Source organism: Cyprinodon tularosa, unplaced genomic scaffold (genome assembly GCF_016077235.1).
Source record: "Cyprinodon tularosa strain WSP-4 unplaced genomic scaffold, ASM1607723v1 ctg30, whole genome shotgun sequence".
NCBI lineage: Eukaryota > Metazoa > Chordata > Actinopteri > Cyprinodontiformes > Cyprinodontidae > Cyprinodon > Cyprinodon tularosa.
In genome coordinates, this window is record NW_024039008.1 from 3,608,906 (window position 1) to 3,635,490 (window position 26,585).

General features: G+C 37.0%; 1 protein-coding gene across 1 annotated transcript in view; it reads left to right on the forward strand.

Moving 5' to 3' along the window:
* Positions 1 to 26,585, forward strand: part of ptprsa (protein tyrosine phosphatase receptor type Sa) — a 197,162-nt gene that overhangs the window by 97,280 nt on the left and 73,297 nt on the right. The window contains 7 exon segments of the mRNA XM_038291557.1: positions 4,170 to 4,187; positions 13,266 to 13,376; positions 15,760 to 15,771; positions 22,832 to 23,101; positions 23,282 to 23,863; positions 24,864 to 25,000; positions 25,104 to 25,248. Of these exon segments, the coding sequence (XP_038147485.1) occupies positions 4,170 to 4,187; positions 13,266 to 13,376; positions 15,760 to 15,771; positions 22,832 to 23,101; positions 23,282 to 23,863; positions 24,864 to 25,000; positions 25,104 to 25,248 (1,275 nt within the window).

The following is a 26,585-nucleotide window of genomic DNA, read 5'->3' on the forward strand; positions in this document are numbered from 1 at the left end:
GAGTTTTTTTTCAGGGACCTACTGCCACACACTCAGACTCGAGAGGGGGCGGGGGTTTGGAACATCGAGAAGGTCAGCCAGATGCCCTCTGGAGGGTGGTCAGACTTTGACACACAGCCAATCACGCAACTTAGTTTCCCTCACATGCAGATGCAGAACACCTCTGGCTAAGCTGTCTCTATATAGCCTTTAGTTATACCTTTTTAAAATATATTCAGAGGGTTTTTTAAAATTTAAATAATACCACATTTGATCGTTTAAGGAAGACAGAGACACGTTAGGATATTTAGGTAATTGTCTTCCTAATCTGTTCAATGCCAGGCTGACCAAAGCTTAGAGGGGAAGCTTATGCCAAAACCGTTTTGTGTCCCTAATAGAGGTGGATTTGGTATTGTAATTAAAAACCAAACAGTTCCGCCTAACTGTCTTGGCCTACTTTCATATGATCTGCTTGTGATGTTTTAGTTTTAAAACTTTTTAAATATTCATTAAATGATGTTATAATTCGACAAACCTTTCTATTTTGTTTTTTTGTTTGTTTGTTTCATTTTAACTTTTCAACCAAGCAACCTTAACTACCCAAACACTTCATTATTTTCATTTAATTGTCTCCTTTTAGTTGCTCCTTTCATTTCGTGATAGATGTAATTGTCATCCCTTGTATAAATCTCCTTTATTAACCCTGACCTTGCTCTAACCTTAACCTAACTTAACCTCTAACCATAAAACCTCTTAACTCCCAACTAAAATTCATCTCAGCTAAAGCAAAATAAACCAGCTTTCTGCAGCCTCTACTTGATTCTAACTCTAACAACTTAACTTACCCTGTGTCCTGTGTCTTGTGACTCACCCAGCCGTATGTATACTTTCATTCAAAAAGACATTAAATGTTATATTAGTTTTGCCTGTTTTTTTAGTGATTCTCAGCTTTCATTAATAGTATCATATGCAATGCAGCATACTGTATTCAAATTAATTATTTTAGCATTGGATTAAAGAAATTATGAACTTTTAAAACAAAAATAGTTTCTAAAATTTAATAAAACATTTTGATGCAATTGTGCTCTTTGTTATTAAAATATTTAGGTTTAATTTATAGTCAGTCCCAGCATTTTTAGTACTAATATCTACATAACTTCAGCTTTACATGTTTGTTTACAGATAGTTTAACAATCTAATAACATGTTCAGCAAAATATCAAGTACAGTTTGATAAATTGTTTATAAAAAAGGAAAAATTGAAGGGTCATTAAAAACCAGGCAAAACTTTAGAGCTATTGAATACTAATTGTTGGTATCACAAAAGATGGTCATTTATGCACGAATACAGCTACAATTTCACCTACCGGTAATAGATTTGAAAGTTATGTACCTTGTGTAGATTTCCTGTACCATCTACTGCACTTATTTATTTAGGCTAGTAAAAATGATTAAAAGATATACTGTGTATTTAAACTCATATTTTATTAACATGGTGGACAAAAGTTAGAATATACTCAAAATCCTATGTTTTTTTTAAGTGCTGATAAGACAGCACTGCGCAATATTGAAGTCACACACAAAAAATAAAATAAATAAATAAATAAATAAAAAAACATGCATCTCGCCTTTTTGATTATGTAAATCCAGCAGTTTCAGGAATTTAAAATCAGTTCCGGTCCTGCCTTGAATCTAATTCACAATAGGTTGTATAGATTATTCGAACAAGAATTACTTGAATTTATATTTAAAATATTTTTTCTGGGTGCTATTCTAAAATTTAGAATAGAGGTGATCATAACTGGGAAATAGTCCCATCGTTTAGCACAAGCTAAACTATCAATATATTGAAGCTATTCAAAAACAACGTCTTTTCTATTTTGAAAAGGTTAGATATACTTTAATTATCCCAAGCTGGGAAATTGCAGCTGCTGAAGACATAGTGAAAGTCACAAAACAATGAGTTAAAAAGTAAAATAACTCTCAGACATATTTACAATACAAATGCAATATAAAAATGTATAAATAAACAGTATTGGTTAAAGTACAAGTAAAATAAAATAGGTAATTTTAAGGTGTAGTGAACAGATTATATATTATGTATTACAACATGGAGTACAGTACAGTGCTGGTTACTGTCTGCTGAGACAGTACCTTATTTTTTATTGTTTCAAACATCGTAGAACATGTTAAGATGAAAGCACTTATGTTCATATTATGCTCCTATAAATACATTCCTATATACTTGGCCTCTTGGAGAAGGATAAAAAGAAAATAAACAAAAGAAAGAATAGGTTAACAGTTCTATGATTATAGTTATTTATATCTGTTGTCCCGGAGAAATGATTCTTCCACACCAGACGAACAACAGGTCTTCGGTATTGCTGAAAAACCAGACTTTGACTTTAATCTTTCCATCAATACATAAAGTTAAACCGTTCACTAAAGTTCAGTTTGCTTGGCCTGTACTTATATAGCGGCTTTTTTCAAGTCAGGAGACTTGACCAAAGCGCTTTACACTACATTCAGTCATTCACCCATTCATGCACACACTCACACACTGATGGTGGCAAGCTACATATAGCCACAGCTGCCCTGGGGCTCACTGACAGAAGCGGGGCTGCCGTACACTGGCGCCACTGGGCCCTCTGACCACCATAAGTAGACAATGCGGGTGAAGTGTCTTGCCCAAGAATACAACGACACTGAAAGTCGGAGCCTCCTTTGATTTAGGGCAAACTCCTACTTCCGACGCCACTGTCGCCCTTATCATGACATCACCCTACTGTACCACGCCCATTTTGGCAGTAAGGCTCCTTTGGAAAGCTGAACAAAGTCCAAAACCTCTCCCAGCCCAAAAACCGTTAATATCATGGTGCAGATTAGTTGCTAAAGGAGATGGTAGATATTGCAATATGGCCTAGTTTAGAGTTGTAGAAAAATGAACACAGCTCACAGGAAAATAAAGTATAGCTCAACAGTATAACCCAGTTGAAAATGGCATGTATGTATGAGGGAGGTGAGACCTGCAGAGATAATCCTAATAGACAGTGCATAGTTTTGACCCTTGGCTTTAAGCCAACATGTTTAAAATGTCAAAGGGACACTTCTGTTGTGTTGATATTGTCCTGCTGGCATCCTCAAAGTATGAGCAAGGTCATATGTGTTCTCTTTGCCACTGATAGAAAAGAGATGGGGAACAAACGGAAACCCTTGGAAGTACTATGGCACTCAAGACGCAAACGGGATGTAAGATGAAAAAATATAAGCAAAAAATGGAAAAGAAAATCAGGAATAAACAGCTACTTTTTTTTTTAATTGAAAATGTATTTCAGAGTCAGAGAGGTTGAAGCTAAACCTCTGTCTCGGCGCAAACAGTTTAGTTTACAGGCCAGACAACATCCTTAAAACCCACCAGCCAAGAACGGGAAAAACTCAATATTTTATCGTCCCTAATGGAACATTTGGCTTGCAGTCAAGTATGTAACGATATACAGTCTCAAAGTAAACAACAAATAAAAAAGTATTACTCTCAGTGAAATAAAACAATGGAAGCAGCCAAGGGATCAAATGACTGGCGAGACGGGATGAGCTTTGAGGTAAAGAGTGTCTGTCACAGTTAAGCAGGTTTGTGGCTTGCAAAATAAATAATAGCTTCAATATAAAAAATAGAACTTGTTTTACCTAAAGGTAGTTATATCTCTAAATTGTATTATATCTGTGTTTCCTGTATAAAGTACTGCTGCTTCTTGCTGTTATAGTTGCCAATAAGATTCTTATTTATGTATTAAATGGCAGTGTAGCAAATAAACCCTCTAATGTTCTGCTCATCACAATGAATTTCAAGTACCTGAAAACTGACACCTCAGTGTTTTTTTGATACTATCAAATCTTTGCATTTCTCATCATAGGATATTTAAAGGAATAAGTCAAAAGGTCCCAGTCATAAAAGTATTCTTTCTTTTGTGATACCAGCAATGAAGTACATTATTGTTTTTGTCTTTTCTGCTTTTTTAAAAATAAATTTATTACCCCCTTGTTTCAGAAACAGTCCAGATTACTGTAATATATCTGCTAATGATGTGATAACTTAGTTTCAGTGACCTTTTCATCCCAAATACCTTCTAACTATTACTAACATTAACCCGGAGCTGAACTGATTATATGTCTTCACTTTTGTGTCTCCTCCAGAGGGTACCCCTATTCGAGGTAAGCTGTTCAGAACGAGAAAACAACGTAAAGCTAAAAACAGGATAAATATACTTTAACCGACTCATAAACAAACATAAACACCTCTAATACAACCGGGGGAACTTAATATGAGGAAAATAAAGAATATAAAATTCGTATTGTATTAACATCACTGTCATTTGTATTTGTCTATTGTGTTTGCTGTAAATAGTTTGTCATACCGTACTAATCTGTGTTTCAGTCTCATGTCATTATTAATGTTCTTATTATACATGTGTGTTCTGTGTTGTCCCTTTCCCCTCTTTACTACTCATATATGTGAAATGAACCACTGGAGTAATGCAACATTAGTGTCTAGTTATTTTTTGTTCTTCAACAGATAAATATTTTGGTTACAAGTGTAGATGAGCAATGATTTAAAGCTTGGAGGCGGTGGCCCTATATATATTAAGACCAGACTATGTTCTACTGAAACTGTTTAAGACTTCAGTAACCCCATTTCTTCCTTCTCCTTGTCTGCTTTGATCTTTCCGTTCACCACCACATCACATATGTAAATGCACCTCCCTCGTACATTGAGATATGTCAGGGGGAAAAAACTGGCATAAATTACTTTGATTTAATTCCCTCTACTCAGCTCTATAGCAGCCTGTACCTGCAAAACTAAACCAGGGTGTTTTTGGGTGCACTTAATGCCTTCTGAGAATTGGCAACATCCAGAATTTTCTCGCCATGCAAAAAAAAAAGCAGCTTTGATTAACGACTGAGGATGAACGGAAGGATATAAAGGAAAGACTACAGTGACACAGATGTAAAGGCGCTCGACTCACAGGAATCACAAAATCACTGCACAATAAATACCTCATCTCCCCTCATTATTCCTTTCATTTCCCCCGGCAATTTATCTTTCACTAGTAATTATGCATCAGGTGCTATTGCTCAAACATACTGTCCCCCGGTGATTCAATGTGATTTCAGTGTTTGTTGAAAAATGCCTTTGTTCCACAGCCTGAACAGGTAAGTGGATTTCTCAGTTTGACAGGATTGCCCATGTATTTGAAGGGATTAGATAAATATTTTTGGTCTACATGTCAGCTGTAGTCAAATTATTATTATTTTGTTTTTCGTTTCAGCTCTTTTCGAGGCAAAGGTTATACCCTTTTAATCATTTATTAACATAATGAGGTATTAGCCACCTTTAAAGCCTTTGGTGATCGAATATTTATCCAAACTCTACCTTCATCTCTTTTTGTTGATTGCAAAAAGCACAAAAAGCAAGCATTACTCATAACCATTGTATTTGCATAATTAGATAAGCAGCCTTGGGCTTTTTTTTTCTTCACTGCATTACTCCCTACCTATACTGACTTGCCTTTAGGTATATATGGCTTATATCACAGTAGATAAGACAGAGTATTTCTTGTATGTATGCATAGATTAGTTCATGATAACAAGGTTACATGTGGGAAAATATCTGGTTTCAACAATATCTAAAATTTTAAAATGCTCTTAATGGAATAAAAGAAAAAGTGCTGGAGGTAGTATAGTTTTCTTTAGTCATATGAAGTACAAAGGTCTCCCACATATTGTTGCAAACTGCATGTCAGGTGGCTGATATACATTTCTATTTAAAATTCAAAATGAAAGTACCAAAACATCTTGAAACCTTGGAATTGTATGTATTTTTTGACATATAAGTTTATCATAGCAGCCCATACCTAATAGTGGGATTTGTTTCTCGCATAAACTGCTGTAAGATTAGATAAATTTAATCGGTTGGCTAATTATTTAATGTAATTATTATTATTTAAATTCTGAAAATGAAATTAGTTTTACTTTGATACCAAGCCACACAGGTGCTGGTCTTGAAATATGAGACGGGTGTAAAAACGAGTCTACCTTCCTACCTGTGTCATTACTGATTCTATTGAAGCATTAAAAACCAACAGATGGGCTCTGACAACAATGGTATCACACGTGGAGACCCATGCTGCTGCGGTCACAGAGTAGTGACCTTGGAGTGGTGAAAGCATTGCCAGAGTGACAGGGAGGGCGTGATCATAAGAGCAAGACAAAGAGAGTATGGCAAGTTCAGACATGGCCACCACATAGCGACGCTTGCTGTCTTCAGTCATTCAGCTATTAAAACCAAGGATACACAGCTGAATTTTGTTGCCTTTGAGATATTGTTGCCATTCAAAGTGACCAAATGGTTTTTTGATTCAGGAGCAGCGCAGCAGCTCTGTATGAATTCTTTCAGCTTTTATTTGAAGTAGCCTTTCAGAAATAAATGTAAGCCCACCACCTAGGAAGCATTTGTGTCGCCAAACTGCAATTATTGAACATAGAAAATAAACGTGCTCCTTTTAAATTAGTTTCTTTGTTTTCTTCCTCAGTATGAGAAACTGAACATTGCAGTATTTTTTTTGGAAGTATCCATAGTTGTCTCTGCCTTTAACTGGATATAATTCATGAACTGCAAAGGTTATTATCTTTATGTGTCCACCGATTCAGTAAGTCTGCTAATTTGGAGCTCTAATTGGTCTATAGTAGAGCATTAGTAAGCAGTGTTTGGATGAGGAGAAATGAGAAACTAATGGGAGCTGCAAACTGCAAAAGCAAGATAAAATGATGAAAAGAGCAGTGTGCTAACAGCAGGCCTACGCGGGATGCAGAGGAAGCAGGAGGGAGGGAAAGAGAGTAAGGTTTGGCCAGCCATTTTGTAGATCGCCTAAACAAATCAATCAAGGCCCGCTGGAGCACACTAATTGAATTACACAAATGGGACTGAGGGTGGGGGACCAGGAGTTGAGAGGGATGCACACATGGTAAAACCGCTATAAAACAGCGTGCAGGGTGGGCAGATCACAGCTTCAGGCACTTTCGGAAATTAATCATCCGTGCCGACCCCTCCTCACTTTTCTTTGACTCCCTTTTTCTATCTCTATGTTTTTGTGTACTTTTCTGTCACTTAAACTCCGTCCCCACCTATTTCCGCTACTATTATCTTTCTCCGTTTCTCTCTTCTCATTTTAATTTACTGAGTTGGATATTTTCCTGAACAAAATATTCAAGCCTGTAGAGAAAAAAAATCCTGTCAATATAGAGGCAAGAGGTCCTTTCCATAAGACATTAAAAATTCTTTATATTTTATATCAAAAAGATAAAACTGAAGGTTTCTTTCTAAAAAGATGTTGGAACTTGTCCAGGCAATTCTCTTTATCAAACCTTGGCACTCCACTGCTCATCAGATCAACCTACAGGACAGTGCTGTTAATCAGGGCAGCTGTCATGGCTGAGGCAACTTTTTTAGACTCACTGGCCCTTACAGTCTCTTTTATTAGATGGATAAAGGCACTGAACATGTTACAGGAAAACCATGAGTGGGTAGCTGTGGAGGATGAAAGGTGTGGGTGTTTTGTGGTTATTCTGACTGGGATGAAAAGGGACTAGTCCAGATGAAAGGCAAGGTCATCATTATCTGGAAGCATTTATCTGAATTGTAGCCATTGTTCTTTTGATTAAAACATTAGTAAACAAAAATGTTGTTTCTGCGTTGTCTGGTCTTACAATGAATATTATGTAGTGCTTTGTAATTGATCCTATAAGTTAAGGTTGTGAATTGACAATTGGTCATTAGTTTCCACTAATCATTCCCATCACATGTTGGTCTCCTTCTACAGAGACTAGATGAATTGTGTCACCTTCATGTCAACACTCCTGAGATTAGGAAAAATGAAGAAAAATACATGCGTGAAGAACTGTATCTGCGGGAGGAGAAAATAACTTTGTGGGCATCTCGCTACTCGCGCTCTGCATGTCTTCATACACGTGCAACGCTGTTCCACTGGCACAAGAGTTTCTGTCCGCTGGCTTGTTTACAGATGGCTGGACTTTAGACCTCTGCCCTTACCTCTGCCTATGTTGCATCTGCCCTTGAGCTGATTTTTGTCTCATTTCGTGAAGCAATATGTTTTGACAGGTTGGGGCACTGATGCACCTCTTCTGTGAGCCTCTTCTTGATTTGTCCGTGCTGACACAATCACACAGTGAGACTTTGACAGCTTATAAGTGATGGTAAGATGGTAGATTCACTGAAGGCAGGACAGTTATGGAAGTTTTTGCACCATTTGGCTGTATGTGTGCTAAGTGGCTTTCACAGCAGTTGTTCCCAAAAAAGCACTAGAATTCCTTGATAAGTGGAGCTATATATTCCTGTGTGATCATACCTGTACAGGTGAAGAAGAAATACTTCTTCTTCAGCAGTAGCCAGCTGTAGGTGACCACTGGCGTTGCTGCCAAACAGGCACTACAGACCTTATGGCCATAGCTACAGTTAGCCAGATGGACAACAGAGGCAAAGAACATTGTCAACTTAGGCTATTTGGTCTCAGTTCAGACCTAATGGCAGGTACTCAGCCCTGCAGTATGACGAAAACCCTGAGGGGAGCACTATCCAACACCAATTGATTACAAATCTTTAGAAGAATTGTAATTAATTCGTTGTCTTTTGGCTGGTTAAAGAAAAAACAGGCATCAAAGATTGTCAATGCTTTGGAGGACTAGCGATGCTTTGCCATAACGGGAAAAAAATATGTGAAATATGAGGAGTTCCCAAAAGAAAAGTGCAGCAGTAGAAAACGTGTTTAAATGTGTAGTTGTACAGAGTAACTTAGAGATATCATATAAAGGAGAATTAAAATCAAATGCAGTGTCTTAAAGACAAAACAACACAGATATGCAGTAGCATATAAAAAAGGAAACTACAGTTATTTTTCATATTTTGTTTTTCAGAGAAACATTATCATTACCAGCTGTTTGTGTATTTAGTATTTAAATAAACCAAACCTTAATTGCGTGCAGCTGTTATTAACCTTGATATATATGATAAGACTTAAAAGCTGAGGAAGAAAGGGAGGCAGCATCCCAGCAGGCTCTTTGGTGGACTTCCTTTACAATCACAGTAAAAGCCATTTCAGAAGCGGCATAAAAAAAACTGCTGTTTGCCACCAAGCATGTCTTTATCTCTAAACACTCATGGTGCGAGCAGATTTGATGCGTGGCTTTCTTTTTACTTTCATGGAAGATCATTTTTGCTATTTAGTTATTTCCTAACATTTCTCCTTTTATTGATAAAGGCGGAAAAATGGAAAACTGTCATTGGTCACATGCACTCTGGTGAGCCACGGGCTGGCAGAGGATGCAGAGTGCAATTATGCAAAACACACACAGAGTGCAGTCACTTAAAGAAAGAGACAGACAAAAGGAAATGATAGTGAAAACGCCATGGCGTTCCTGGAGCTTTTGGATATGAAGGAGGATCTGTTTTATTCTGCTTCTTAGATGTAAGCTATTGGATACATTTTATCTGTGTATTCTTTTTAATTGCAAAATATAGTTTTCAAATTTAATTAATTGCGATCCCTTAAACTTACTTCTCAGAAGCAAATAAGTTCCACCAACATGATGTGATGGAGATATACACTGACCATGCAGTTTTATACTTACACCCTTACAACTGGTTGTTGGAGTATTTTGTGGAGCACATGGCAGTGACTTGATGCATTTACGGAACTAGATTGGCAGTCTGATAAGAAAAAAAGTGGCTATAGGTGATTTTAAAGTTGTGTGACTGTTGGTAACAGACTGGTTGATATGAGTATTTCAAAAAGAACTGATCTACTGTTAATAGAAATGGTAGACACTTAAATTTCAAAGAGTAGGAATAGAAAAGCTTAGTTAATCACTCATTACTACTAAAACAACTTAACACATCTAAGGTTTTGGCAGATTTTTCTCGAGAAGACCAGATCTGGGAGTGTTGACCTAGTGGTTAGAGCAGTGCGCTTGTGCTTTGAGGAGGTTGCAAGTACCCGGTTCGATCCCCATTGTCTGCACTCTGGGTTCCTACACAAAACCCTTAACTCCACACCGCTCCCCGGCGCTGCACAATGGCAGCCCACTGCTCCCCAAGGGGATGGGTAAAAATGCAGAGGGTGAATTTCCCCATTGTGAGACAAAAAAGGAATTTACATAAAGTGCTGTTCCTGTCAGTTAACAAAAGGAAAAAAAGAAGACGCAGGCTAAAAACAAAAGTCAGTAACAGGGCAGTAACGAGTGAGGGAGAATGTTTCCTGCTCCTACAAGCTTGGATTTTAGCTGCAACATTCACATATTTTGATCATAATTTTTATGTAAACAACATACAACCATGAAACCATCCTGTTTTCTATCAACAGTTCAGGCTGCTGGTGGTGTAATAGAACAGGGATCATTTCTTAGCACTGTCGGGATCCAATAGTAACAGCTACACATAATTGAAAGGCAGCAGTCTACCAAAGTATTGTTGCCGACGCTGTCCCACCTCCTATGACCACTGTGTAACCATTTAAAGATGATTCTGAAGGCAAAAAAGTGTCCAACCTGCTGGAAGAAAATTGTTCCATATAAAGTGGACAGTGAATGTAAAGATGGTAAATTCCTATATTAAGAATAATCTATATTCCTCCATGCTCTCATTTTTCTCCATTTGCTCTTAGAGTGAAATAACTCTGTGTTTTCTTCACCTCCCTACTTAAAAAAATACTTAGAAACTATAGCAAAACTGGTAGGGGATTGGGGAAAATAGATAGTACCACCCTCTGAAAGGCCTTGGATCAAATAAGTTGGGGAGCAAATGAAACAACCCTGTCTTTAAAAAAAAAAATTCTTTTTGTATTTTTCTCCTCTGTTTTATTTGAAGAGATGAAGGGAGCCAGTATTAGTGCATATTGGCTGTTTTCCTGATGTTTTTTTTTGTCCTTTTTTTCCTATTTGACTAAAAAATTTATATTTTTTATTTTATTTAGAAAGTGACACCACTACCAGTAGGTTAAAGATGAATAAAAATTCAAAATAAAGAGCTTTCTTTATGGATTTAACAAAACTGAGTTGAGAAAAATGTTTAGAATTCAGTGGAAGGAAACCTGTCTGACAAGCTGCTGGCTGAGGTTTGTGGATCTGTCCACCTGGAGTTGAACTTCATACGTTTCTTATTTTGTGGTCTCAGCTTCTGAGCACATTCCAACCCACCTGCCACCACCGTGGCGTTTGCTGTTCCAAGCGCACATCAAACAGATCCAAATCAAATGCTAGCATAAATCGACAGCAAAAAACTGTACCACCTGCACACTGCAGGCAGTTTTTTCCTTCTCTTTTGGTTCTTCAGCCACATTCTAGCAACAGAGGCCTCTGAGTGAGGAAGGTGATCTTAGCAGTGGAGTAAAATAAAGAGACAGAAAAAGGGAACAAAAAAAAAAAATGATATACCCCATTGATTGTTCTTCCTTCAGGTCTATTAAATAACCCTAACCCCTTTAAATTGGTAAATATATTTGCTCACATCCCAAGGTCTAAAATACTCTTTTCTCTATTAGGCAGGGAACAGACTGAAAGCGTGACTAATCTTTATAATTAACCAGGATCGATTGTCTAATTTGTGGATGAGCTGAAACGTGTTATTTGAACACTGTTCCAGAGTGGTGGCCTTGTACAACATTGTGTTCACTTGCAGATGTGATTCAGAAGGGTTATAGTATATTACAAAGCTTTCGGGGCAGCTGCTGGCATATTGATGCTTCCTGGATAAACGTTAACAAGCGATGCTATTGTTGTGTTTGTCAGATTGTCCCAGGCTACAATCTGTCTAGTGAGCCAGCCAGAGGCCCTAATGATATCATCAGGAAGTGCCGTCAACAGCACTCTAACGAGGAATGATCCTGGTGTTTCACCTCTCTATTTTATTCTCTGCAACCTGTCCCCAAGTTCCAGCTGTTAGTGATTCACATACAAGACATCAATAACAAAAAGATAAGAAGTTAGATTGCATGAAGTGGTTATCTTTTTTTAGAAAGTAAAGGATACCCAAACTGGTTAAGAGAAGGGAGGTGAGTTGAAAAAAAAATCCATGGGAGACCTTCGAAAGTCCTTGGAATTGAAATCTCACATCTATGGCGACCACATTTACCCTGTATTTTATTTGTTTTCTGATGCATGTTTTTTTTTTTCTCTATGTAGTTAGCATAGTTGGCGTGTGCATAATGCATGCACCCATCCCCCCCCAGGAAAAATAAAGAAATACATCACTGTATTATACTTTACAATGCAATGTTTTGGACAAAAGGGCATTGCAATATGCAAAGAAAAGAGGCAGTTTTCTGTTGTTTGCTTACTGCAGGATGCCAAATTCCATTTTAAATCTGCCTTGGACTTTCATTTCTCATAATAATAGATGATTTTGACGCATCTACCTTGGCTTACTGCGGTGTTTGGCTTAGGATGAAATGGTGCTTTAGCAGAGGTTTAGTCTGCTATTAATTATAGTTTATATCCCATACCTACATTTAAAATTCTGAACATTGACAGTGTCCCACCATCAGTGTACCAGTACAAGGCTTGGTGCTAAAAGCATGCTTAGTGTGAGTGATTGCCTTCGAGTCAGTGATTTGGTGCAATCAACTGGTTTTCCTTAGGTAGAAAACTTTGAATCAGTTTGAACCTGTACGATGTGGTGAACTGTAAAGTGATGTGTTGTGAATTGGCGCTATAGAAATAAGCTGAATTGAATTGAATTATAGCAAATACAAATCTGAAAAGTATGGGGGGTTAGCATACCAGGGCCAATACTTTGCGAAACTAACTGTCACTGCAATCACACAATGGTTTGCCAATAAAACTCAATCAAAATGTCTATTGCTGGTAAATATTTTTTTTTTTCAAAGACTGAGTGATATAAAACAATAATTTCAACAAAATGTTGTTATTCTGTAGCTCTTTTTTGTTTAAGATGTAAAAATTGCCACAATGACAGATTTAGTTTGTTTGATGTCTTTAACATTTTGTCAAGGGATTACGGAAGCCTGAGTGGAGCTGTGTTAGTCATGCCAGACTGTCAGCGTTGCAGGGGACAGTTGTAGTTGATGACATGGCATTGAGAAGTTATTTTATGCATGTTTACAGTTAGATGAACTAATCATTTATTTTCTGCTTTCTTTCTCTCTTTTCTCCGTTTCTGTCCCCCTTCCTGCCTGTTCTTTGTTGGATGTTGTCTTTCCTCAGGTGCCTTGCAGATCGAGAACAGCGAGGAGTTGGACCAGGGGAAGTATGAGTGCGTGGCGTCTAATGTGGAAGGCGTGCGCTACTCTTCCCCTGCTAATCTTTATGTGCGAGGTAGGAAGCAACCAGAATGCAGAGCCAGGCAAAACAAGAACAAAAACATTAAGTAGTTTCTATTCCAACTGAATTGTCTTCACAGTACAACTCATCTTTAATTGGTATTGTTGAGGTTAAAAAAATAATTGCTGCAGTTAAACATTTTAATCTATCAGTGTATGCACAAAATACTTAGCAAAAGTAATGTCCATGGAGTATAGCTCTTCTATCATTTATGTTTAACGCATTCCCATAATTGTTCTCATGCACTGAAACTTCCAAATGTAAATCTATCGTTGACCAACTAATGTTCTTCTCTGTTATGATGCTCCATTTTGTCTTCCAATGCCCTCCCCTACTCACTCGGAAGGAAATGTATAGCCCAACAAGCCGTATGTCTTTACGTCATCAGTTGTAAAAGACCTCTGATCTGTTAACTGTTTGCCCAACCAGATGTTTCCCTACCGCATCTAATTTGAAATCATAAGAGTTTGGACATCTTTTTTGTTGTTGTTGTGTTTTGGTTTTTTTGATGAGTGTTTTACAGGTAAAGGAGCACAACGGTAAGTGTTGATTTTGATTGAGTGGCTAGGTAATATTGCCCAGCAATCAAAATCATTCCCCCCTTTTTTTCCCTTTTCCAGTTTTGGGGAGAAAAACAGAGGTATTTGCCTTTATAATACAGTAAAATAGCTCTGTATTTAACGCACAGCACTGGAGCACAAATCTGTTTCTAGTTTGGTGTATTATCTTTAAAGGATTTTACAGACAATACTTATTTTTGGCGATATGTTCCAGCAAAATGAAGATATATATATAATTTTTGTTTCTCTCAAAAGCAGTCAGAGGGAATGGTTTCATATTAAATAGACAATAAAGACAAAAGCCTATCCACCACTACTAATGCTAAATGACAATAAATCCCTGTCGAAGGAGCTTTAATAAATTGAAGCACATGCATTTTCGGCATGTATTATTTATATTGTGCATATTAAATAAAGATGCCTCGGTATCTACTCTGTTTGTTCCCTCTGCTGTGTACCAAATAACTTTGTTCCCAATAAATAATTCACTACTCCTACATTATAAAATGGGTCAGGGAACTGCTTTTTCATCATTATTGCTATCATCAGACTCTGTAAAATAGATGCTTTGAGAAGAGAGATTCTACTATAGGGAGATGAAGGTAAAATGAAAATGGTTCTTCAAGAGAGCCAATAAACCTACCAGAGGCTCAAGCTCTTATAAATGTGATTCAGCAGAAATGTCAGTTGGCTGTATGAATTGGTGGTCCATGCAGATCATCGCCTTGGGGAAGCCCCCCCCCCCCCTTCTATAACAGATTGTGTTATGTATGCAAGGAGATATGTATTATACTTTTGAATCGAAACAGAACCTCTGCACTTTTTTTTGTCCACAAGTATTTTTGACAACTTGTTATAAAACATCTGTTATCAGCATAGAGTTATAAAGCCCAGATCTTGGCATTTTTTTATATACCCAAATATTAAACGTTGAAATACTGGTCTAAGCAGAATATTACTATAAACACTGGCTCCACGAGCAGGCTTTTTTAAAAGCACACCAGTTTCAAAAGGACTCCAATGCATTAACACTATGTAACACAAATATTATGCTGTGATGGTGTCGGCCTTTATTTGTTTTCAGTTAACTTTTGTCAATTAATTCTGATACTTGATGTTGACTATGTTTTGTTCACGAACCAAAATGCACTTGAGATTAGCAGCTGTGGTGGAGGGTGATTGTTAATAGGGAAGAGAAACATAAAAATGAGGCATGCGGGTGCTGAAGCGAACAGTACTCATTCCCAAACCTTAATGACAGTGTTTACTGATTGGCTTTTTAGAAGATTTCATTTTTACCAGTCTGGAACTGCAGCTGCTAATTTCCTACCGAATTGTGTCTTTTTGATTTTTCTTTTTCTTTTATTCTTTTCAATCTTTCATTAGTTACTTTTCTTTATTTTCTCTTTATTTGGTTTCTTTCTCCAACTATTTGAAATGTGGCCACCATAGGAGCTTCTCATTGTGGCCATAAAGGACTTGTGAAATTTGAAATTATGAGTATAGTTCGCTTGAATTGACTCCAGTGGCGTCTCAATCCTTTTTCCTTAGCAGACACCAGAGGAACCACTGGGGTGAATCTGATTGTTTTGGTTCAAAGTTTATTCAAAGGGGAGGGTAGGCAAGTGTACTTGAAGACGGATGTCACTGATGACAGGGACAGAGGTAATGGGGAAAAAAAGAAAGAAGAAAGGAAAGGGTCATGTAGCTGCAGCTAAACACCTTGAGGTGGCTTTTTTTACTCTCTCTGTGTTTCCCCTATTTTTCTCTTCTCCTCATGTCATTGTGTTCTGCATCAACCCCTTTACATCCCTCAGAGCTTCGAGAAGGTTGGTGTGTTTTTTCTTTTTTACTTTTTTTAACCCACATTTGAAAAAAGCAATCAACATGTTTGAAAATATTTAGCTGTTATTTGACTTTTGCAGAGCTCGATTAATTACTAATCTGAGAAAAAACCCAAAAGAAAAAAAAAAACAAAAATAAATACAGTTAATCCAAGCTGTAAAATAATTAAAAAAAATTTTTTGTTTTCCTAATTTACAAATAAATGATGAAAGCAAACCCCGGCTAGTTGGGGTGTTGTTAATTTAATTTTATGTTTGCATTGTGGGGCCTTTTCACGTTATGCATCCTTCGGTATTGCTTCTGCACCTAAAAGCTTTTCTTGCATGTGTTGTCATGGAAACCCAGCATGTGAACATAACAGGACCTGTTGCTTGATGGGAGAATGTAACTGCGCTTGCATGCCTGTGCAGAACCCCTTTGGCCCCAGTGTTTGTTGTTTGCATTCTCTCTTCTGTTTTTTTATTTTTTATTTTCTTGTTTATTTGATTTTCTAAAAATGTTTTATTTCCTGACAACCCTGTTTTTGGCTTACCTTTCCTTGAGTTAGTTCTGTGTTGTGAGTATGGTGCAGTATGTTTTTATTCTGTTTTGTTTAGTGTTTTTTTATGTTTGTTTTTGTGGTTCATTAGTTGGTGAGATTCTTGTTCCTTTCTCAATCTGATTCTGCTCTGCTTCTTGACACTCGAAGTGTGAATGCCTATGCCCTATGAATTGATAAATGTGTATACAGCCAGTGTTCCTGCCATCTACTCTAGGATTATTCATTACTGGAAAGATTAGACCACATTGGTCCTGGTAAGGTTCCTTGTTGGTTTTAGGTAGGCCTTAACAGATGTCATTCACAATGTTGTGCAGATCAATAACAATATTGTGTCCCTAATATTGCATTTAGTGCTGCCAAGTAGCAACTTAGGATATATCTGTTTTTTTTTTTTTTGGTTTTTTTTTGCCAATTGTATTTGTTGATTTCAGCTGCACGATGTATTGTTAAGACAAACAAGTGCATTGCAAAAATTTAATTTGGTGAATAAAATTCTAAATGTATATGTCTAAAGTCATAGAAAATATCAATTTTTAATGAGCATACTGTAAAACAGTTCATTTATATTGGCCCAATTCCCAACACATGCCATATTAAGGCACTTTACAGAGACTTTTGAATTTTCTTTGTGCTTCAACGTTAATAATGTTTGTACTATAGCACAAATTACTACATGTGATTAGATTTTCAGATCATCCTGTTTTATGGGTATTTAAAAAGTCAGTTTACTGGAAAGGTGAGCTTTATATGCTAATACTTATTTTTGAAGTCTTTCTTACCTTCAGTTATTTCCTTTAAGATATTTGAAAATTAGTAGTCTTCAGTAAGATAGTGGTAGCTACTTGATGAAAGCACTGTTTACACTTACAATTCGAAAAATCCTGCTTATAACACTCAAATTAATCATGCAATATATGTTGGATTTAGCCCAATATGACACCTGCATTGAATATTTTCTTAGGGAAAATACCTAGCTATTATTTTGTCAAAGGAGCTGCTAATAGTATATCATTACTAGTATATCGTTACACACAGGCTTTACAGGGCCCTGGAAATGAAAACCTTCAATTCTCTGGAATTTCATGGAATAAAAATGCCTTGTATCAAAAAAAAGAATGTAATGTGTAGCTTACAGTGAGTAGATGCAATTAGATTTTGAATTACCTTGCCTTATAAAATATGTATGTTTTCATGTGGAAAGAATAAAAAAAAAACATTTTTCATATGGTTTGCAGTCAGAGCAGTGGCCTTTTTTCTCTCAACTTTCCAGCTACTTTCGATTTTTTTCATACCTTTAGTATCACCAGGTCACAAACATATAAATACTTAATTCTATACGTAGCTCAAGAAAGAAGCACTGATGCAGAAAGACTGTGCTGTTTGTATATGCATGTGCATGCTCTCCTACTATGATACTTGCCTGTTTGTGAATGTGATTGCATGTCTTGCTAGGCCTCTGTATGTAATGTTGGGAAAGAAAGCTAGATTACACCTTGTCTTCTCACTGGCCAAAGCAAATCTCCGCCATCACTGTTAGATGTTTGCCTTACACAGCCCAGAAATTCCTTATTGGTGACAGAAGTGACTTGATATTCCATTAAAAACACATGCCTCACTATCACATTTGCAAATTAACTTTCTAACTGTCTTGGCATGTACCTTTAATTCTTAACATGAATGGGGGAATGTACTTGCAGTATAGTTTGGCTGCTTGTCATGTACCTGTAAAGACAACAGAATTCATAAACACTCTGAAATTCCTGTTAGTTTCCTTTAGGTACTAATTTCCATTTTGATGACCACCCATAGGGAGTGTTTAGCACAGGCACAGCCAAGGTATGTTAATACAGTCAAACCCCTGCAGCTTAAATGTAAATGCCGTAGGACCCACCCTGCAGGTATGACTAAAGGATCTCCATACTGTGTCTGCGTCCTCAAGCAGCAAGAGGGTGTAATCTCAGCTTCAAGGTGACACTAAAGGCTGCACATTATTTTGGCTTCCCCCTTCATTTTAGGGCAGCAAAATCTTCCTCACATTAACGGACATTAATGTCAACCTTCTGACCTCTGTTTTCGGACATAAATGCCTCCACATCAATGCCAATATAAGAGTTAGTGAAGTACTCTGGCCTTCTCTCTCAACTGCTTCTCACATTGTCCAGTGTACGGCTTCTTGTCTTTCTCTCCACATCGGGGCTTAAAAAAGGCTACATATTGTCATTGACCACATAAAATGTGGATTTTCCTTTTCTTTTTTCTTAATTCCAAATGGGCCGGATGGGCTCTTGGTCTCTGTGAATGAGGAGTGTGTCCATGCAATTGGGATTCTTTGTCTATTGTTTTTTTGTAGCAATGAGGGTGTCATTTGCGAAAATCAAGATAGCAGACTGCAAGCTGACTGAAGTCCTGTTAAAGTTTGGTAATTTATTTTCGCGAGGTATTGATTTCTAAATTTAAAGTGACCTTAATTTCCTCTTACGATGATTGTTAATGTTAAGCTTAGGCAAAGGTAAAGGACAAAAAGCTTTTTAAAAGCATTTGTCATTTCTGAAAAGCATTCTTATAAACTAGGGGGCATTTCAATAAATATCCACACAAAAAAACTAAATGAGACCCAAAATGCGTAGTAACGATCTCATCTCTTTGCGTGGTACTGTAGTGCACCCAACAAAATCAGGCAGCATTGAGCATGCACTTAAAACTGAACAACCTTCATGCTTGGGGTACAAGGTTTAGGTTTGAGGTTGTATGACATTTTAATTTTCAATTGTTGAATTGTTGAAACTGTTTCCTAGGCAAAATAACAGTTTTAAAACATCAAATCAGTTTGTTCTAAAGGCAAAAATGTGAAAAGATATTCACACCACACTATTCTCATATACAACACTTTGGTTTTCTGATGGAGATATTATGTAGTACTTTACTCTAGTAGCGGAATACTATTTCCATTTGTCCTGGTGTTTAGACACTGATATTTTTGGTTTCCTTGTGTCAGAATGTCTAAAGATGAAAGAAATAACTAATCTAATTTTCCCGATTCCCTAATTATCAATGTTTATTAGCTCATTTAGAGTAGATTTCCACATTGTATGTTTTTAAAGGTGGTTCGAGACATTGTCCTATGGGGAAACCTCATTCACTTAACCACTTCAGCTCCCGGTCCATTGGCTGAACTGAGCCCCAGGGAGAGAAGATCACCCTGAGATAAACTTGGATTGAATGTTTCCCCTAAAACAACCATGTTTGTCATGTTCAGTTACCACAAACATTTTGAATTGGAAGATAAATTCTCAAGACAAATAGAAGCTGAAAAACATCTAATTATACTGCTTCAAACCTCTGTGAACACAGCTGCACTCTGGTACTGTCTATGCTGTTCGGATGTAGTTCTATTTGTGGATTTGTTCAGTTTCATTTGCTTCCTTTCATTTGATTTGATTTTGTGAGTCTGTGTGTCTCGAAAAATGCTATATTCAGTCATAAATGGCATGCTTGGATGGGCTTGGGTGACATTTTCTGAATTGTTTTGGTCCTCCGGTGTTCTGCCCAAGCGTATGAGGGTGCACCGTTCTACGTCACTCATGCCATAGCCACACCCATGCATGTCTGTGTGAGGAATGGGCTGCACTATCACCTTTGTTGGTTAGTTAGATATGCTTTATCAAACAATAAAGCAGGAATATAAATTTATTTTCCCCACTCTCCCAGACGGATTTTTGCCATTGTTTGTTAAAGAAATAATCGGAAAAAAAAGTATCTCAAGTAAGCTATTATTGAATTTAGAACAACCTTTTCCATAGAACATTTACTATATTAAATAGTTTCTGTTGCGAAATAAAACCCTTTTTAAAAAGTCAACTATGAACTTTTGACCCTTCAGTTCAGGTCTTTTTATCCCTAGAGTAAAAAAGCAGTGGACATTAACAGTGCATAGTACAGCGACTGCATGCAGGGTAGTCTAGAAACATATCCAAAACCCAAGACCAGCAATGCTACCCACTTGAGCCTTTTTACTTTGTAACTGCAGTTATCTATCAAACTTGAGCTTTGCATGCACAGCTCAGGTGAAAGAAAATCCCTGAGTTGGCGTTTTACATTATTTCTGCCTTAATTTTGTGGACAAATCCGCTTGTCCCAAACATGAATCCCATTTGGATCGACACTTGTTTTTTCAGGTCTTATTTTACCTTATTCACTCCTATCAGTTTTCCCTCTGATCACTCCCTTTACCCCTACTTTGTCCTACCTTATACTCTCCTGCCCCAAATCTTGAAGATCCATTTCTTTGTAGTAGCAAAGTTTAAGGTGGTAAGAAAGGAACATGTACCGAATTCTTGATTTTAAGCCCCAGTGTGTGAGACCTCCAAACCAACTTTGAGCCATGATTTTTTTTTTCTGGTTCTTTTTTTATTTATAATCATAGTTACTTATTCTATCCCCCACTTATATGCTCCTTCTCCTCCTCCCCCCTTTTCCGACACCCCAATCCTTTCCCTTCCCTTGTTGCGTATTGTACAGTATGTCCGCTTGTCAATCCATTTCCCTTTGTCTTGTCTGCTGTCTTGCTGCTTGGGTCTGTTTGATTTTAATTTCTGCCTCGTGTCTTGTCTCTCTTTCTTCCTTGTTTTGTCAGTCTCTAAAGTCATCTTTTACATTTATTTCATCATGTTTTCTTCTGTGTATTCACTACCTTCACTCTCTCTTTTGACCTTTGCATCCCAACAAACACTATGACATTGAATCAAAATAGTTCCTTTCTCTGTTGTTTATTTTAAAAAAAATGTATATATATTTTGGACATTTAGCCTACCTATATAGTAGCACACTATATTACCTAACCAGGCTTTTGAATTGGTATACGCTTTCAACATTTCCCTAACGTCTAGAAACTAAACCAAAAAACATATTTTTAAGAAGAGGACAGATCAATGTGTAAACGCTTCAATGTAATGTGCTTGCTGGGATGCCTTTCTCAATCAGTTTTTTGCAGAATCATACTCTTTCACTTTATAGCTCTTGCATACTGTACACACGCAAACTCATGCCTACGCCAATGCAAAAACTATATATCTATAGTCATGCACACATATAAGTACTCTGCACCCGTCACGTCCCTCCTCTGAATCTCAAGTTTATAATCCTCCCTCTTCAATCCAGTCCCTTTCCATATCTTCAGAAATTATAACTGTCTTCCTCTCGTACTGGTATCCATTTCTCTTTTATTTCCATCTCTCCTTCCTATTCTCTAAAACTCTATTCACTGTTGATCCAATTCTGTTTCTTTACTCCTACACTGTGTAATAGTTAGCTTCCTACCTACAGTGGCTAGAGCGCTTTTTTTCTGTGTATTTTTAGGCACACACCTTGTTCCTCAATACCTATTTTGTGTTAACCAAGACTGCGATGTGACAATGTGCAATCATCACATTTTGTCACATTAGCTGAAGAAAAGCAAAAGTTTACACAGCAGTAAAACGGGTTACCCCCTGCCTCCCTTTACCCCTCTTCCAACCTTCCCTACTCTTTTTCTTCCTCTGTCACTCCTGACTGCACTGTTCTTTCTCCTACTATCCTTTCCTACGATGTTATTTCTGCTACCTCGTACTATTTCTCCTCTCCAATCGTCTTGTCTGGGCATGCTAGCGACCCTTCAGTTATATTCCTCAATGCATTTTATCTCAAGTTTTATATCTGATTTTGTTATCATTTACTCCTTGATTTACCTCGATCTATTTATGCATGCTGTCTGTGAAACTGATAGCTGCATCTATCAATGGAACCGTGTCAGATCTTAATAAGGCTTTGTCCAGTGGATCTACCCTAAACCACAAAAATCTGATTAAAGTTTCTCATCTTTAAGACAATTAGAAAGAAGAGCCAGGTGTTCACTGCAAATGTGTTCTAGAATTTGGTTAGACCTTACAGAGATGGTCACTAGTTCAGTAACCCTACACTTCCTGGTCTGTGGGAGAAGCCTGCAATGGCCTACTTCCTGTTTGGCATGTGTGTCTGTGAGGACAGGAAGTTCCAGGTTGCCGGGTTGGGCTTATGTGATTGAATTATCACATGGCCCTTACTACTATTTTACTCTACGACTTTGCGATCAGGTAGTGCTATAGTTTTCTGTGTTAGAAGTTCAGCCCCCAAAGATGAGAAACTCGTAATAGATTTTTGTGTCTTTAATTGTGCTGTGATGGGTCAAATATTGGTCAATGGAACCTTGTTGCTATGAATTGTTGCTTAACTGTTAATCTATATTGTTGCTGAAGCTATTCTGTTAGTTTAGTTATTTCCCATTATTTGTTACTTTTTTGTTTTTTTAAGTCTAGTTTTATTTATATTTTTTGTTCAAGTTCACATTTATCATGTTGAACTATTTGTGTTATGTAATTACTTGAGAAAGGCCCATCTTCATCTGCTTCTTTTGTTACATCTTTTTTCTCTTCCTTTTGACTCCTTGCCCTTTTTTGTCATCCTTTCCCTTTTCTCATGCCTTCTCCCAGTCCGGCGGGTACCTCCTCGCTTCTCCATTCTACCAACAAGTCAAGAGATAATGCCAGGTGGCAGTGTGAACATAACTTGCGTGGCAGTAGGGTCCCCCATGCCTTATGTCAAGTGGATGCTGAACTCTGAGGACTTGACACCAGACGACGAGATGCCAGTTGGCAGAAATGTTCTTGAACTGAGCAGTGTACGTGAGTCAGCCAACTATACGTGCGTGGCGATGAGTAGCCTTGGCATCATTGAAGCTGTTGCACAGATCACCGTCAAATGTGAGTGATAACTGAATTTGTGAAGAATGTACGATATACATAGAAAATGTAGGTTGTAGTTATTCTTGTTCTTGGTTTACTGAACAAAGCTAGTTGGTTAATGTTTGCATTTGCTTCAAATTTATAGAATGATCATAAATCAATACCTTTTCTCTCTGTCCTGCTATTTTGCCTTACCAGCTCTCCCCAAGCCTCCAGGTACCCCTGTGGTTACCGAAACCACAGCAACCAGTGTGACCATTACTTGGGACTCAGGAAACCCAGACCCAGTGACATACTATATCATACAATATAGAGCCAAGTCACCAGACAGCAAATACGAAACTGTTGATGACATCACTACCACACGTTATAGCATTGGCGGCCTTTACCCAAATACAGAATACGAAATACGTGTCTCGGCAGTGAATTCAATTGGACAAGGTCCGCCCAGTGAACCAGTTGAAACTCGAACTGGCGAGCAAGCCCCAGCAAGTCCTCCAAGAAACATTAAGGCGCAAATTCTTCCCCAAAACACCATGATGGTGCAATGGGAAGAACCCGAGGAACCTAATGGGCAGATCAAGGGCTACCGAGTTTACTACACTATGGATGATGCACAGCCCATGAGCCTTTGGCAGATCCATAATGTCCAGGACAGTCTGATCACCACCATTCAGAGCCTAATTCCTCAAGAGACATACACTATCAAAGTTCTGGCATTCACATCCGTTGGTGATGGACCTTTTTCTGAGCCCATTCATGTGAAAGTACTGCAGGGAGGTAAGGATTTGAGTAGTTGTTTGGCATTTAATACTGGCATTTAATATATATGTGTGTGTGTGTGTGTGTGTGTGTGTGTGTGTGTGTGTTAGGTAAACAGCACTGACCATCTTTGGATCATGGCTCATTTAGGTTGGTAGTTTCTATTAGGCACAATTAAAACACTTCATAAAGAAGCAAAAATGTTAGATTTACTTTGATTGACAACAGACACATTCCATTTGCTAGAAATCTATTAGCCATCTTTCCAAAATTATCTGAATAAGGAACAGGAGTGAACAGGCAAAAGAGTAAGTGGCCCACAAGACTCTTTTATGGGCATAGTTAGGGAAGAAAAGCCTTTTGTTCTGATAAATCAGGTGAGCTATGAAACGTAAAAGTACAGCCCTGGATGGATCAAATGTGATAAGGCATATATTGGCGTTATGTCCAGTTGTTACAACTACTGTGGAATTATTTTGTGACTATACTTAATCTTAGATTTCCTTTAAATCAAACTGCCTGTGTATTTGCCAACTTGCATTATTCGAATATCATTGTTTGGAAACTTAGCTACTGGTTATCATGGTTTAAACTAGGGTTGTCAAAAGTATAGATACTCAAAAAAGTATTGATACTGAAACGTTGTTTCCGGATACAATACTCAAAAAAGTATCGATACAGTGCTACATTCATCATTCGTCATTCATCTAAAGTGCAGAATAAAGGAAAATGCACTTTCTGAACACTGAGAATTATTTTTGTTTCTTGACTAAACTTAAATATTGTTCTTATTATTTATTGTATTTATTTATTGTATTTTAATTATTAATCAAAATATTTCTGTTGAAATTTGGAGTTTTTATTCTTGTGGTATCGAAAATGGTATTGAGTATCGAATATTTTCCTTAGTATTAGTATCGAGTTGAAAAGTTTAGTATCGTGACAACCCTAGTTTAAACTCTATCAGCTTTATTGTCTTGAATCCCAATTCTTAAAATGTAATCTCACTTGTGTTCAGTTCCAGGTCAACCATCCAAATTCCAGGTGGGTGCCGTGTCAGACACTAGAATTGAACTGACTTGGGAACCCGCATATGAGAAAGAAGGAATTATAAGTTATGAACTTCGTTATAGGGAAAGCAATTTTGGCACGCAGGCAAGTGTCATATTTGATTTTCTGTCTCACAAAAGCTTTCAATGTCATGTTAAAAGAATATGTTTGTGTTAATCATTTTATATTTTCATATTTTGATTAATAGATGAAGAAAACATTTGGACCCACAAAATCATATGTTTTGGAAGGCCTTCGCCCCAATACAGAGTACCGCTTCTCCCTGGCGGCCATCTCAAACAAAGGCATTGGGGCCTTCACAAATGAAATTTCTGAGAGGACCTTGCAAGCCAGTATGTAGCCTTTTATTTGATCTTCTCCTTTTATTTCAGTTTTGCTAACAAAAGAAACTCTTGTTACAGAAACAAAACAATGATTCTTCCTTCTTTATGGACCGTAACTAAAATTACTTGAATTTATGTTGTTTTACTTTCCTGTTCTTTCGTCTAAAGTTTACAATTTTTCCTGTTTTCCTTTTAGCCATTTGGTTATAGCTATGTTAAACTGGAAATAATTACTAAATTGAATCTTGTGGATACCATTTAATATTGATTTATTTTTCTGACTGTGTTTATCTGATGTTTTTGAACTTCTTTAAGGTTTGCATTACTCTAATAAATGTTTACTTTATGTAGAACTGCAGTCGAAGTAATGCATATGAGGCCAAAGGAACATTTTAATTAAATTCTGTGCACAGAAATTTGAATCAAAAACAAGGGTCTTAAGGGTAGTTTTTTTTCTTCTTTTAACTTTATTTCAACCACAGGAAGTTGGTATCACACATATTGCTAAAACACTTTACTTTTGATTGTTTGAGTACAGTTACGTATATCTGAGTTAACACCAAATTGACAGTTTAGCACAAGATGTGCATTAACTGCAATTATAACACATGGTTAATTATAAAAATAAACCAGCCTTTTGTGGAACATACATTTAAAAAAATATGCAGCACTCACCATGAACTGTGCTCATTCAGCGAACCCAAAAGTAATTTGGCAAATCAGGCTAAAATGGCAATGGATTTTAAGTAATAACCACTTATTTTCCAAGATGGCATAGCATTTATCTAGTATTCTGAATTATTATTACTTTTAACTGTACTGTAATGCATGTTTCTATCAGCTCTAGATGTGCAGTGAGTGAATTTCTGAAGCCAACAGTGTAACAAACAAATATCATAGCATTAAAGGTTTGTAAAGCTGCGCTACAGTATCTCTTTTTCTTAGCCGTCTTCATGAATGCAAACGTTCCAGATTTGCTGGTGAAGATTCTCGATCATAGTCATTTAAAAAAAAGTAAAAAATAAATAATTCACTGGACTTTGGTTTACAAGTTTAAATAGAATGAGTCTTTGCTTTCTATATCTTAAATTGAAATCAAGATGGTTCTTATAATCTGCAAGTTTCCTAAGCAAGACTGTGGAAGCAAAGTCCAGTGGGTTGTTTTTTTTACTTTTTGGAAAAACGTTCCGATTGTAATAAGCCTTTGTCCAATCTGAAAGTTACTCAAAAAAGAAAAATCTAGTTTGGTTAAGTCCCTGTTAGGTGCAAAGCATATTTATATAAAATCTTTTATTCTTTTGTCTTAATTTCTTAACTTTCTCACAGAAGATATATGTACATATTTA